Source organism: Oxyura jamaicensis, chromosome 8, assembly GCF_011077185.1.
Source record: "Oxyura jamaicensis isolate SHBP4307 breed ruddy duck chromosome 8, BPBGC_Ojam_1.0, whole genome shotgun sequence".
NCBI classification, from domain to species: domain Eukaryota; kingdom Metazoa; phylum Chordata; class Aves; order Anseriformes; family Anatidae; genus Oxyura; species Oxyura jamaicensis.
In genome coordinates, this window is record NC_048900.1 from 5,491,088 (window position 1) to 5,507,078 (window position 15,991).

General features: G+C 48.1%; 1 protein-coding gene across 3 annotated transcripts in view; it reads right to left on the reverse strand.

The window, feature by feature from the left end:
- The window catches only part of VAV3 (vav guanine nucleotide exchange factor 3), a 163,794-nt gene extending 148,450 nt beyond the window's left edge, over positions 1–15,344 (reverse strand). For 2 of the 3 annotated variants that reach the window (XM_035333120.1, XM_035333119.1), the window contains exon 1: positions 15,072–15,344. In XM_035333120.1, coding sequence (XP_035189011.1) covers positions 15,072–15,284 — 213 coding nt within the window. In that variant the 5' untranslated portion in view covers positions 15,285–15,344. The remainder of the gene's footprint in view (positions 1–15,071) is intronic. The other variant, XM_035333121.1, reaches the window with a different exon arrangement.
- Between the last annotated feature and the right edge of the window lie 647 nt (positions 15,345–15,991).

Genomic DNA, 15,991 nt, shown 5'->3' on the forward strand with positions numbered 1-15,991 from the left:
ATAAATGGTGGCCATTAGTTTCATGCCTATATTTTTCTCCCTCAAGCTTACAAAAAGTATGCAGATCGGTGCTGGAAGCCTTCTCCCTCAGAGGGGAGCTGAGAAGCGCTCCCGTAGGAAATCCCTGTGCAGCGTGCTGCTGCTCTTCTCAACTTGGCAAGGGGGCTGAACCCTGCCTACTGCACTCAGTTAATTAAGCCTATTAAAATCATAAGCCTATTAAAATTCATAATCATATGAATAGAACAAATCCATTTACTATTTTAGCAGCAACACATGCTTGGAGGATGCTGAAATCAACTTTTTTTTTTTTAATCAGAAGCATCCCCATCATCCTAAACTTAATAACATCAAGAAAATTAAGTTTAAAAAGCACACTAAAATCAGAGCAAGATACTGCGTATTTGCACAAAACCACATAAAAACCAACAGTCACTCTTGTCATGGCTAAAAAAATGTTTGCCTGAGCAGTAAACTATAACTAGCTTTGGCACTGATGCATACATAAAGGAAAACACAGCAACATATTGTAGAGTCAGTAAAAGCATTTGCCTGCCTGCAAGCTGTAGGCAGTTTTGTTTTTCTTTAAGCTCTTACACAAAAGAATGCATTCAAAACCAATACAAGCAGCTGCTGTAACATACTGTCAGACCTCTGAACAGCACCGCTTCACTAAATGCCTACCAGAACACCACTTAAACACAAATGATTCCTTAGGATGTTTTCTTTTTATCTACCACTAAAAAGAAGTATTGGAGCTAAGCTATAACAGTGTCCAGAAAGCCTGAGTTTGCAGCTGATTGTTTAGTGTTGTTCTATTCTACTAGTCAGCAAAACACAAGAAAATATAAATAAAATACAGCACAATCCTGGACCAGCTCCTGTCTTCTAAGAGGCAAGATAGCTTGGTGAGACAACAAAGCAGGTGGAGATTAGAAAGAATAACAAAATCAATATATATATAGTTTGTAACTGGGAATTTAAAACAATGACTGATTTTCCTCTGCCTCTGTATGGAGATGGTTCTCGGCACAGGGGAAAGAATAAGTTATTTTCAGACCAGTGGGCATGATAAAACTGCAAGGCCAATTCTCCCCTCCGAAGCCAGATAAGCAGGACAGCGGCATGGAGTCCTTGTAGCAACAAACCTGTCCATTTGTTGAAGAAAACAGTGGGAACAACTAGACAGAAAAAAAATGATGTAGTAACAACGATTTGAATTAATCAGATGTGACGTTATGTGAAACAAGGGCAGTAAAGAGGCAAGACAATTAGAATAGGCCCTTGCACCTAGTTCTGTGGCTGTATCATTGTTTCTACTGAAATCCCAATTGCGGTGTGGGTTTTTTTCAGACACTAGCCTTTCTCCATTGGTAACAGTTACGTGCTACTTCTGAACAGCAGTTTAACAAAGAGCACATCAGCTCTTTTTTTAAAAAAGGCACAAAAAAAAAGGGTAGGGACCTGGAGAATATAGCTTAGTTATTGAACGTTTGTACCACTCATTCATTTCTAAATGAAACCATAGGAGCAGCCACATGGGTATTTTCTACACCAAGGACTGGAAACTCACAAGGCTGTGACTCACTGTTCCCCGCCGAGAAGGGCTGTGCCACACACAACTGACCGTGCTGACTGATCCTCCAAACGTGACTCACGAGGCTACCAAAACTCAGGTCGAGATGCACCACCAGGCTCAGCGGCTCCGTCGCAAGCCGCAGCATCTCGGTACATCTCCTCGGCAAGCTCTCCTGCAGCCGCTCTGCTCGCACCTTCCTGCTGGCTCTAAAAGCCTTTGCGGCTCAAGGCAAACAAGTTAACCTAACATATGCTGAAACCCAGTCAAGTTAGATGCTGCCAGCAATGAGCTAACTAAATTTGCTCTAAGCCCATTCTCTGTAACTCACCAGGAAAGTTACTCTAAGGATAACAGCGGGACTTACAAACTGTCCACATCTTAGCTATCTGTGCAGTTCTCATCCACCCATCCATTTACAGCAGCAATACCACAGCCAGGAGATGAAACTTCTCACACCTTTTTTTTGGTAACCAAAAACACAAGTAAAAACAACAATTGGATTTTAGGGGTAGTATTTATCCGTCTGTAAGCAATAAAACAGTACCTGTAACAAGATGATTTCACTTCATTTTTGTAAATCACAAGATCTAAGTAGCAGGAAATAGTTTTAAACCTCAAATTTTTAAACTTAAAATCTTAGAGAAACATTCAAAGCACATTTATAGGGAGGTCAATTAGCATGGCTGCTACTTGAGAGCAGAGCTGTGAAACTAAGTATTTGAGGTCAATCCAAGCTCTAGAGTAGACAGCAAGTCTTACATCTTCTGATTCAAATGATGTTCCCTTTTTAATACCTGTATGCCTTGCCACTGCGGCTGATTTCTCATTTTGACACCTGCAGAGAAGCAGTAAAAAAATGAATCGTCCTACCTCCAGCTCTGTTTCACCAAGTCAAGTTACTGCCCAGTCTGCTAAAGGCAATTATTTCCTGAATGCAATAGAGGACACTGAAGAACACACATAGGAAATCCAAGGACCTCCAAATGCAACACCATAGAAATGACTTCTCATTTTTGTCAGCCACAACTGTTTTGAAAACTTTGATGATTTTAAAAAAAAAAAAAAAAAAAACATGGCCATTTCAATGCCAGATGAAAAATAAATGAAGCACCTGCCATTCATTTATTTCTTCCTTACACTTCTAGGAAGACTTCTACCTCCAAAAATAGTTTTAAACAATCCTAAGGCAACCAACAGCATTATCAGGAATACAAAAGGAGTTGACATACCCTGAATAATTTTTTGGACAGAAAAACCTACAATGTATTTGGCAATGATGCACCTTTACAGCGCATCTGCAGTCACTCGAGTTCTTTAGTTTACTTTTGCCTGCAAACATAAGCAACCTTTAAATCCTTATTATTTCAAAAAAGTCTCAGGCACAGACCGAGGTGCAGCATTACTTCCCAAAGCACAGAAACACTTTCATGAATTCATAGCCCACTCCTAACATGTCTGTAGACAGGAAAAAGGGTATTCGACAGAAAACCCCACAGAAGCAGCATCAGGAATTCAGTGGAACAGGTCGAAGTGTAGATGACATGTGCGATAGCATCCCCCCAAGACAAGGCGATTAGCATCATCACTGCCTTTATGCACAGGCGGAAACTTATGAGACTAAGCACGTCGATAAGTGACTGCAGAGACACGATAATGGCTGCAAACTAACAGGATTAAATTAAAGAGTACTTCAATTTTTAAAGGAACTTCCCTAGTTAAAAATCCCTACTACAAAAACTTCGAACCTGAAGAAAAAAACTGAGATCTGAATATACTAAGAGCTTCTAAGGGATCTCTAATAAAGTTATTTTTAACTTCCCATCTAACCTGATTTCTCTGTTTACTGATTTAGTGTTACCATTAGTCACCAAGGTAATCCCTCAGGGACACCACCCTGTTGGAAATCCTTTGACAGCTCACAAAGTCCTCAGCCAGAGGAAGGCCAATTAAAACTCTTAAAACTATTTTTCTATTGTTTATTTTTCCAAATAGTCCTCTCAGCTCCAATTTGGGAAGCAAAACTAAAATTCTCACCTCTACCAGCACCTGAAGAATGAGTGGATGGAGCTCACTGGAAAAGAAAAAGAAACCCTGGAGATGGATGCCCAACATGAGGGAGCTGCGCGATGAGCATACCGGCTAGCAGGACTGGTAATTTCTGCCTTGCAAGCAACACAGAAAATCAATCTGAAAAAAGAAAAGTGGTTAAAAATAACCCTCGTTCCCAGCCCCAACTGCTCCCTCAGGATACAACCCCAGAAAAAAAAAAAAAGACTCAGACACTGCCGCAGTGGCACAAACCTCCCGAGCGTGGTGGGACGGCAGGAACCACGTGGTGCTGCCTTCCAAAAGGGCAGTTTCCAGCAGCAGTGCCCGATTCACCTTGTGGACTCCGAGCTCCAGCTTCCATCCTCATCACCCCCCACTGGAGTGCTCTGCCCCATCGTCTGGAGCAAGGAGAAAAACCAAAGCAATTTTGGGGGCGCACTCACATATGGTGGAGCCTCTGGCTGTAACGGGAAGGAAGCAGCAATGTTGAAAATAGCTATCCCTTTACCAGTTATCACCATTTATGAAAATTAATCACCGAAAAGCAGTTTAAAACAGCCTAACATGTTTCTTCTGTTCAAGTGTGGCCTGGTGTTGGGGCGTTGAACACCCTGTCTGTGCTCACAGAAGAGCACGGCTTCGAGGCGAGCCCTCCCACCCGGCACCCACACGGGAACGGCATCCGGAGGGGCCGCACTCAGCCACGGAGGAAACAGATTTTAGAGGACTTGTGGAGAGGTGAGGCCAGCAGGACAACAGGGCTGGGAAAACAGCTGAAAGGAAGAAAAAGCATCAGGAAAGAAGCTAAAGAGGAAACAGATGCACCGGAGAGACGAGAAAATACCGGGGCGGGTGGGGGCAAGGCAAATGAAGAAGGTGACAGTACCAGCCCAGCACAAGGGTGGAGGGAGCAGGACAAGCTGCAGAACTGACATGACTCAAAGTGAGGGAGAAGTAGAGACAAGAGGAAAAGAAAAATCCCCCCCTACAAAAACCAGACCTGTCAGAGCAATGCCAGGGCACCCAGTTACAATAAGTGAGATCAAGCCACCTGAGTCAACGGAGAAGAATGCAAACAGTAAGGCAGACTGAAGAGAGGTTATCACTAGCAGAGCTGACAGGCAAATGAAATATCCTACAGTAATCCTAACACTTCAAGATCTGCTGCTATTTCAGATCAAGATGAAAGGCACGTTCAAGTGCAAACTTCAACGTGCCTTCACTGAAGCACTGAATTTTAAGGTCAAACTCTAATGATACTCAGCGTGAAACAGGAAAAACTGAATACTGCATTTCTTTTCCAAATAGCTTAGAGAACATCTCTCACGAATGACATTCCTGCAAAACCTTCTGAGGCTTAATTTTCTTGCCCACTATGGGTTTCACAAACAACATGAAACGAAACCACGACTCCTCACTAGAATTAAAATGATGCATCACTCAGGAGCTGGATTTCCAAACAAAGATTTTTGGGAACAATTCCCCAGGCCTGAACTCCCACAGCACAGAAATGGCAACCGAGTTCTGAGATGGAAAGACCAAGTCCTTAACGAACAGCAGCCACCATTGGTGAGTGTGCGCAGAGAAACCCTACTGAAACAGCAGTTCTGCCCCAAGGGGAATGTTCCATCCTTTGGTCACCGCTAACCCCAGGCCACATGATTTCATGGCCACCATTACACTGCTGATAGAAAAAGGCCCTGCTCCTTCCAGCCCACGCCTGCCAAGGGGTGCTAAGAGAGAACACTGAAAAATGCACTCCTTGTTTCAGTTGTGTGTTTTGTTTTTTTTTAGCAGCTATTTTCTTGTATTTCTCCCATTCGGAGAAGGCAAACAACTTAAAATTGCTTCAAAAAAATCCAGGAATCCTATGCCATTGTATTTGGGAATCCCACACAGAAGTGCAGGAGATGTTTTTTATTCCTTAATATTTTTAACACTAGGCAGCAAGTCATGTTCCATTTACTATTGCTAAAGCTTTGTGCCCTTGAAACACCACAATGCACTATGGGGCTTACGAGCTACAGAAGCCTAAATTCTCCGAGAAGCGAACACAGATCATATAAATTAACCAGATTTCCCAGTGGTCTGCGAAGCTGCTCAATTACGGCTCGGCAGGTCCGGATCCAAAGCTCTCTCCAGGCTGCTGCACGGGAGAGCCGCCGCTCAGCTGCCCGCACGGCTCGCCTGCTCCGGCCTCCACCCGTGCCCTCACCCCTCACGGCCGCAGGTCGCTCAGGTCCTCAAAGGCTTCCATCTCTGCCAATCCATTTACGAGGGCCTTCCGCAGGAAGGGCGATCTATAGGACTGATACAGCTAGAGGCGCTACAGTAGGATTACTGGAGCCGCTTCCGGAACGCTTCATAGAGCCTGCAAAGAGACGGGAGCCGCCAGCATGTTCTAAGGCACGGACCTTCTAACAGTACCACTCAAAGACACTGCTGGGAAGAAGTGTGGAATGAAACCTCAGCTTTTACAAAGACTGCCACCTGCTCAGAACATTTCATGGTGAAATCTGTGGCCTCGGCACAGCCCACAGGAGACACGCCACCATACGAGTGATGCCGGGCACAGCAGCAAAGTGACTGAACACAGGCCCTGAATAACGTGCTCATGGCTACTTGCAGCAATTCACATCAATTCCTACCTTTTTTGGTGGATAAAAAGCACAGAAGGACATAAGAGGGACCAGACAGAGCTCAAAAATGGCTCAGGTGAGCCCCATTTAGGGCTCCCAGCCTCCCTAACATCTCACGACATTTATGCACCTGTTAGAGCCCACATGATGTCTGCGCATAGCCTCTGCTTTCTGAAATGCTCTAGATGTCCTAGAACAGACAGCCCTGTGAGGACATACACCCCCAGCAAGCTCCCTGGGCAAGGCCAAGCACTATAACTTCACGCCAAGCTTCCCAAAACCTGAGAGTGATCCACAACAGGCAAGACAAGAGGAAAAGCAGGTGGGAAATCAAAGCTCAACAGGATTGTTCAAAAAAAATAAATTAAATAAGCAATTGCCAGTTCAGAAGTACACTATACAACCTGAAATACCACCTCACTTTGTCCAGAGGGTAAACCACTAAAAGAAAGTGAAACTTAAATGTTCCCTCACTCAACTTGGTACAATTTAGCAAAACCAATAGTGCTCTGAAATGCAGAACTTGAGCCTCTAAGAAGCATGAAGAGGTTTTCAAAATATCTGCCTTAGGTTCTCAAAGACAAATTAGGTTCTCAAAGACTGCAGGAAATCCTTTTTCAGCCAGGCAGACAGCAACTGACCGGGAGCCCAAAGGCAGCAGCATGCAAGGGCACTTGCCAGTCTGTCTGCCGGCTCCAGAGCTGAAGGAGCTGCAGGCGATAGCTGCAACGTCCTCGCTGGTGTTCTCTACTTTCCCCTTGTTCTCCCTGATAAAGACATTCAAAGCTTGAGCTAAATCCCACAAAATGAGTGGGAAGATCGGCGTTCACCCTGAGTTACAGCTCACAGGGTAGGACTAGGTCATCACTGCACCGCCGCCCAGAGAGGCCTAAGATCTGCCGGGCACACGTGCAGCAGTGCTGTGCCTCTACCTACTTTCACCAACCCCACCACAGAATCAGACGCGCTCACACATCCTGAGGAATTCAGAGGGAAAAACAGCACGGCCATCCTTAGCTGACACAAGGCACTACCGCTACCTGAAGTAATGGCTGGGGAAATTCACAGCCAATCCCTGGAGTATTTAAGTGTAACTTACTCCTAGACTAAGCAAAACAGAAGGAACTGACAGCATCCTCACAGCCTGTGCGTTATTCATGTATTAATTTAGTGTCGGCAGTCAGTGTTTTAGCACCAGGTTTCCTACCTGGCGGTGAAGCCAGGCTGCTCTGACAGTCAGTTCGCAAGGGCCAAGCTCTAATGATTCTGCCTTAGTTGGCTGTAAGGCTTCTTCTCACGTCTAAGCGATGTGAATGCAAAAGCCACCAATGGTACAAGGTATCCTAAGCATAGATTACACAACACATAGCCTTACATAACTGAAATGAATGAATAAATTTGATCGTCTCAATGATTAAATGGCACATCTAAGGATTTTGGCAATACAAATCATCCTGTTAAGCTTCACCAGATAAAAACACGCTTTAAAAAAGCGGTTTGTTTTGGTTGTGGAGTTGGGTTTTTCATCATTTTTCAGATAACATGTTATTGTAGCACCAACGTCAGATACACATTTTGTTTGTTTCTGCAAGACAACCAAACCATGTTCCCTATATCACCTAAAATACCTTTCAAGTGATCTTTAGAGGAGACAAAGTAGCAGAAAAATAGGTAATGGCAGATTAACCAAATATAAAACAACATTCTGATTAAAAGTAAAGGTAACTTACAGGTCCAAAATACCTATATCATAAAACAAGATAGCTGAATGTCATTTTCCCAATTCTATTAGTTCATACTTGCAGGTCTGCAAGTGTTTTAAATGAGTGGCTTTCATATAAATTGTGATGATACTGCTGTGTTACACGATTTGTGACTAAGGTTTCATGTTCTGAAGACACCGAGAATCAAATACCCTGTTAATAATCCTTCTGTGTTTCATGTTACCAACACATTCACTCTTGTCATTCAATACAGGATGAAAGGAAGGGTCATTCACTTCTATTTGCCTGAAGTCCATGTTCTCCCTTGACAGCACACTGAGTCGGAGTCAGCAGCATTCACGGAGCTTTGAGGGAACATCTTTCTCAGAAACATAAAAATTCAAAACATTACTATAAAGATAACAGTTTAGATTACGCTTTATATTATCACAAGCCTTTACAAACAGCTGGTATTTCACAGTGCCTTCAGTCTTAAACTTGTCAAAGCAAAGTAAAAGGAAAGGAAAGGTAGCTCCAGATGATGTTGAGTAAACTGGAAAGCACAGGGAAAAAAATAATAGACATTTTGCCAAAGTATACATCAATTCATACTTTTCCTTGTGAAACAATTTCTGAAGTGCTGAAATAACACAGTATAGGGAAATGGGAAACACTATTGTGGGATATTATGGAATAATATGCTCGCTACGATGCTGCTTTGGAGCAATCGGAAGGGAAATTCAAAAAAAAAATCAAAGGTTTTTGGTGCAGGGGGAGTTGTTGGTTGTATTTTGTTTGAAGAACCACAACCTTAGTATTGGGAGAAGCAAGTTCAAAAACTGACCCCTCACAGGGTATCGGGCAATAAATAAACTTCAAGGTAGGACTGCCAGTGACCGACCAAACCAATACATCTTCCTCTGGACTCAGAGGGCCCCACGCAACGAGCCAGGACCTCCCTGCCTGCGTCCGGCCACGAGCCCCCTCTTTCCCAGCACACAGGAGCTGACTGCAGCAGCCTCCCTGAAGCCCTCAGGCAGCCGGCACCACTCCAGCAGAGGACACTCTCTTCCCCCGCCCAGCTCCTTCACCACACACAAGCAGTGGTCCTGGGAGCCCCCCCGCCGATGCCTTACCAGCCCGTAGCTGCTGCCACCAGCCCTCCTCGCTAACACCGCCCTCGCTCAGCTCAGCCCATGCCAGGAGCTGCAGCCTCTCCCCCCTCAACATCCCAAAGCGTCTCACAGGATGATACACCTTTGGGTCCATCTCTCAGCTTTTCCTGACCATTCTCTCCGGTGCACACTAGTTTCTTCTGATCATTTCCTCCTACTTCTTATACACCCCTTCCCTCTCCCCTTGAGCGCTTTGTACTGATTCTCTTCTCCTCCTGTGCAGTCCTTCCCAGTACCACAGGCACCCCACCCTTGTTGCGCAAGGAAATAACTTGGCTTCTCCCCCGTGCCAGAGCAGCACGCCACGCACAGACACCGAGTGCAGTTACCTGCTGATAACCAACGCTGCAGCATCTGACAAACCAGCACTGATATTTTCCCTATTGATGCATTACACAGCTCCCAGCCCACTACAGCTTTGTGCGGGAGGTGACATTTTAGACAACTCTTGGCAAGGTGCGTATTCTGCATGTAATACCTCTTGATAAATATAGCGCGTAAAATAAGCTCCACAATACAAATATAGCACAACTGCAGTCTTCCCTTCCCCCCGCAACCAAAAATAATCAACCTGAGCCAGAAATATTATGGCAGCTTTCAAATATTATTTTCTCCATCCTCAGGTAAGCGGAACCACCTACCAAAACTGGGTCACTCGCTTTCTGTCAGATGCTTTTCTTAGCATGAAACAGAGGTCGTGTTACGGTTTTGCTTTGAGGAGGTATTTGTTCAAAATACGTTATTTACCAAGCCCAGCCTGCAGAAGATACACGTGTGTATCATGTGTGTAACACATATCCCCTCGGGATAACAGTTCTCCTTCAGGTGAATCATTGAAATAAGGTCAGCTGCTGAAGACATGAAGCGCGCTGATGTACCAACAAGGAAGCAAATAGATTGAAAAGGTTGACGAGTTCAAAAAATGAAGCCAATTACACTGAATGTACAGTTTTAAATAGCTCCGAGGTGCTTCTTTTGTTTTACTCACACTTGTATTACACCTATAAAAACGGAACCAGTTCACAGCTTGTTGTCCAAGCCCAAGAGGTCTGGGAGTTTCAGAACAACTCTCTTAATCAAAACGCATCTTCGTGGGCCTTCCTTAACTCAATGACCTAGCTGCTACCACGACTCTCACTGCGTGTTGGCTTGTTATCTTGCACGCCAGCTGTCTCTATAAGATCTCTCTGCCCCAGGAAAGCAGTGACACCCTGTGACTCCTGGGAAGGGCACAGGCACCACTCTGGATCTCTTCTATTTTCTCACTCAGCTCTTCCAGCCCGCCCCGGGAGCCCAGCCATAAGTTGCATCCTCACATGCCGAGGTCAGCAAATCCACTTACACCCCAGGCTGCCCTTCAGGCAGGGGTTCACAAAACGGTGGCGCAGAGTCAAGAGATGCTGCCAGTTTGCTCCTTCGCCCGTGGTAAGTGACGTTTGATACCCAATACTTGACATGCTCTCCTAGGCCAAGATTTGGAATAAAAAGCAAGCGGCTTTTTCTCAGTGCTCAGATGCCACCCAAAAACATCGCAGAGATACAACGATCGTGAACTTTGTTGCACTACACGGCCACACCAAATAAATAACTCCCTAAAATTAGAAGACATTTGAACTTGTAATACAACTGAGGGATGTTTTGTTTATTTTTATTAGAATAATAGGAAACAGTTACTTTTAATATTTAACCTATGTCAACATCTCCTTTAGAGAACTCCCTTGCCAGTATTGCACTAAGTGCAGTTTTCCTGTTGAGCAATCTCTCATAAGCTAACTAAATGCCTTGCAAAAACTGTTTCAAAATTAGTTTACAAAGTATTAAAGATAGAAGATGAGCATTGAACAGATGACATCTTCTGCAAATCCATTGTAATCCGCTGATTTAGGTTTTAAGTTTCTGTTGATAAATTATTCAAGTTCTTGTATGATCACAATGAAACATTTGGATTAGTACTCTCTGTTATGGATCACTTCTATTTTTGTTCTTTTCCCCAGCCTACGATATCCACGAAGAGGCATCTGGGCACAGTGACTGGCTGCAGTGAACAGCTCCCACAGAAGACGCCGCCGCTCCATCCTCGTCTCACCGTCACCCAGCACTCGTGCTGCTCTTTAGGGGAAGCCTGGCCACGGAGCAGCATGCCACTCACGTCTCGGCAGCCTGCTTAGCACATCCCCTCTTCCAGCTCCCTTCCTACTGGCTGTGTCACTCTTCACATGGTAAAGAGCATGCCTGCAGTAAGACCGCTTTCACAATGCCAGAAAGGAAGGCCACTACCAGCTCTCAGGTCTCAATCAGGCTCCCCTGTAATTGGTTTTCAAGCCCAGATGACAGATCACATAATGTCTTCAGAATTTCCTTCGCTGATTGCGCACGCACTGGATGGAAACGACAACTTCTGGTGCTAGAGCCCTTCAGAGGTCAAACAGTGAAGTGCTCTGCAGCCCTGACACAAGAGCTTTTGCTAGAGGCAACACACTGCTGTTCTTCTCAGTCATGGTGAAAAAAACTGGACGAGAAAGTCCCTGACCCCAGCAGCTCCCATTCTCTCACACAGCCCACATGCCATTTTTCACACGCGACCTCGCACTGTGCCACGCCAGCTTCTCAGGCAGAAGGCAGGCAGCGTTCAGCTGGAGACTCAGCGGTGGGAGAGGCATTAGCACAGCAACAACCCAGCTACTCCTTCATGAAGGAGAGGTTCAGGCTCTCCCATCTGAGGCTTGCTTTCTGCATAACTGACTCCATCAGCTTTGCTCTTCAAAGGACAACTTGCCGTAACCAAACGTATTGTCACAAACGCAGAAATGCAGACAGCAACAGCCAACATCCAAATAGCTTCTAAATCCCTTGTTTTGCCATCTAGAACCACGGAGACACTTCTGTTCCACAGGCCTTACCTCCAGGCAGGCAGAGGGGCTGAATCCACGGCTTTCAGGTGCATCGAACAGACCGCCCCTGAGGACAGCTGTGACAAAGTGCGTGGCTGGTGGTGGCACCAAGACATGCAGTTCCTGTGTTGGCCAGCCCATGAAACAGAGCATACCCACTGCCTTTAGGTCAGGCACGTGTCTGTGCAGCAACATCGGGCACCGCGAGCCTGTTTGTGCCCCTGCCCCGAGCACCGCCAGCAGCTGAGCAGGGCTCCTGTTCCACCGCACGAGGCCCCCGCAGCGAGAAGCAGCCTCTGCAGAAATGACAGCAAGCACAACGCTCTGCACTTCTGATGGAGCTTTTAATGCGTGACCGGGATCTACAGGGCAGCGCCGACGAGCACTGCAGACATCTGATCTGCCACATTCACTCTGAAACAAAATAAACGTGTAACGAAATGGAAGAGACTCGGCTCACCCGTCAGAGCTAGCACCTACTCCCCAGCCCGCCTGGGGCAGCACCGCGCGCTTTCCTGTTCTTCAGTGCTGGTGACTTCAGAACTAGCCCCCGAGCCATGAAAACTTGGTTCACAGAGAAAGGCCTGATAAATGTCAGCAGCAGTACAAGCTAAGGCAGCCTGCCTCCCATGAGACCCATTCGTGGAGCATTCATCCACCCTCTCACTCTCTGGTTTTATTGCTCAAAAACCGCCGCAAGAATCCCCTGACTGTTCTAAGACTGCGCAGCACAAACAGCATCGGATCGTGGCGGAGGGGAACCATAGCTCGACTTCAGAAGATAGCACGGAAGGGCCACGCAGGTTCAAACAGCTCAGCTAAGCGGTACAGACACGGCAGCACATTCAAGCAGGCTACCCGACCAGAGGCTGGGACCATTTGCATCCCAATGCCACATGTGCTCTGGCACCCCATGCCTCCAGTGCCCATAAATCACTGCCTCACAAGGAACAGAGCATTACCCAGTGTTCCTACATGCCCCTGAGATCCTACGGTACGCCAAACACGTCAGAATAACACCTGTCCATAAACTAACAAAAGTCACCAAGGCTCAGCGCTGCACACCCCAACCAGCTCAAAATTAATCATCTTAAAGCCTCTGAGAGTCAGCGTAAGTTATTGCTAAGCTGTCTTTACAGTCTCAGCAGCAAACTACAAGCAGCCTGCCGAATTTCGCCTTACTGCATTTTTAATGACAATATCTGGAATTCTCACAGAATCATTCCAGCAAAAAGTACCTCCTCCAAGGGACTTTTCACTAAATCCCCCAGAACCTCGCAAAGATCAGCAATCCTTGATCTCACAGGAGACGAAGGTAACAGGAAGGTAGGTTTAGCCACTACAGGTTTTGATCCAGCAACAGTTCCCTGTTTGCAAGGGTGGAAGCAGCGCCGGGCAGGAACGCACCCCTGGCGCAAGCAGGCGGCAGCACCGCAGAGCGCGGGGTCCTCGGGCACTCAGCAGGCAAGGCGGCAGCTGTTGGGGCCGGGCAAGTCTCAGTGTCCACGCTATGCACACACAGAGCTCGAGCTCAAGCTATGCATCATAAATAATCCAGATCTCCAACTACAAGCCACAGTTCAAAAGCTCAGAGAAGTAAATACGAGCCTTAACAATTCTCATCCTGCTCTGATCAAGGACGACACAACATTGATATTCAAACGAAGCAGGAGCAGACCGCCACAGCTTTTATTCATCAAAAATAAAATCAAGTGATGTTGGCCCAGGCAAGTAGCCTTAACCTCTAATCGCAATTGATTCAATTAGCTATCCAAATAAAGCTGGGTGATATTGTGAGGCCACCTTTTGTCCATTATAAACAGGGCAGGAAACCAGGTCCAACAGTTCGCATGCAAATTATAGCTCTGCAAGCTCAGGTGAAAAAGGGCCACTTTGGCAGCAATCTAACCCTAATAAAGGCACAAACCAAGGCTCTGGCACAGTTTAGCAAGTCCTGATTCCCTCACGGGGTTGGAACAGTGCACAGCACGTGAGAACTTCCCCAGATTCATTCCATGCCCGTCTATCGCCCTGCTCAAGTAGCAGCCCCGTGTGCCCGGGAGGCAGGGCAGCTCTGCGTGTGGCTGGGACGCCCGTCCTGCCACCCAAACCCCGCACCGCGGCCTGGCAGCTTTCGCCCCGACTGGCTGAAACGCGCCTGACGCTTTTTTTCCCCTTTTGCACTGACAGAAAATGGCACTCTGGTGGTAAAGCACAGATGTCAGAAAAGGGAATTAACAAGCCAGAAGATAACTGATGCTGGGAGTAAACACAGACAAAGGACGTTCCTCCCAGAAGTACAAAATGCTTTTTGCTGGCGTCCCAGACGTGAACGCTTTTACACGTACAGGAAGGAGAGTCGCCAACGTGAGCTGTTACAGCGTGTTGGCTGTTTCAAAGCACACCAAAGACTTCCAAGTTCAGTTCCCTCTCTGCCATCTGCCCGCGTCCCCGCTCTCAGCAGCGCCATAGGTGTGCGCGATGCCTCCGCAGGAAGCCCCGCAGAAGCCTCCTCTCCCTGAATTACCAGCATCCCCTCGCCTCGGCACCCGACACCGGCTTCGAGGCAGCCACAAAGCCCGGCTCCTGCCTAACAAAGGCACCCGGCGGCGGTGGCTGCCCGGGGAGCCGCCGTGCGCCCCGACCAGCGGGCGGCAGAGCCAGGGCCCCCCGGCTCCGCTCCGACCTCCGCCCGCGGAGGCTGAGGCCGAGGCCGGGGAGGCCCCAGGGCCAAGGCGCGCCCCGGAGGCCGCCCCCGCCGTGCCGCAGCCCCGGCCCCCGCCCGGCCCGGGGGCAGGCAGGCTGCCTCCCCGCCCCGCAGCCCTCAGCGCCCCCCGCACGCACGGCCCGGGGTCGGCCCGGAGGCACGAGGGGGGAAAAGGAGGCGGGGATGCTCTGCGGGCTGCCCGCCTCAGGCACCGGGGGGCACGGGAGCCTCACCCCCCGTCCTTCCCCATGGCGAGGGAGGGCTGCCGGCTCTCCTGCCACCGGGGGGAGAAGACCGCCCCGGGACCCCCCAAGCCCCGCGGCCGCACCTGGGACATCTGCGGGCGCAGGTTGATCTCCTTGAGGTTGATGGAGTGGCCGCGCAGGTTGTTGAGCAGCTGGCAGAGCAGCACGCCGTCGCGCAGCGTCTGCGCCAGGTCGAAGACCTGTGCCGTGTCCCAGGTGACCCGGTGGTTGGGCGGCAGCACCTTGCAGCTGATCAGCCACTGCCCGCACTGCTTCCACGGCTCCATCCCGGCCATGCTGCGGCCGCCCCGGGCCCCGCGGCGCCCTGCCGGTGCCGGCCCGCTCCCGCCGCCCCGCTCCGCCCCGGGACCGCCCCCGCCGGGCGGAGCCCACCCGGCACCGGGCCTCGCCGCCCCCCCGGGCTCCAGGAGGCGCTCGGGCAGCGGCGGGGCTTGGCCTCGAGTGGAAATGGCCAAAAATGAAGTTAGCGGCACGCGGGGCTCTCCCCATCTCCGTGTCAAAAGCCAGCGCTGCCCGCCCCCAGCAGCGCTGGGGACTTCTTCTCAAAACGGCGTCTCTTAATTGGATGCAAAACATCTTCCCTTTTCTGTTTAAAAGGCTTGTTTTAATAACCAGAAAACACTTAAAGGGTTATTAACATGCTGCTCTGAGGGAAAAAAAACAATCCAGTGTGAGAAAGCCTTCCAACAGCAGGACACAAACACGATTATCCACAGCTATCCCTCATTTTTGTCTCCTCCCTTAAAAGCCTGACACTTAGCGCTTTCAGAGCAAACTAACCCCACAACAGCTCTTAATAATTTCTCCAAGAGTTAATATAAAATTTCTGGGAATGGATTTCAAAAGCTGAGGCCTAACAGCCCATCTGCACATTTCAGCTGTTTTAAAACGCTGCTTCACCTTTTCTGCAAGCGATAGGCCTGTTGTTCCAGACATTTTCATCAAGATCCTGGCTTGTACCAGGAACAGTGCAGCCAGCAGG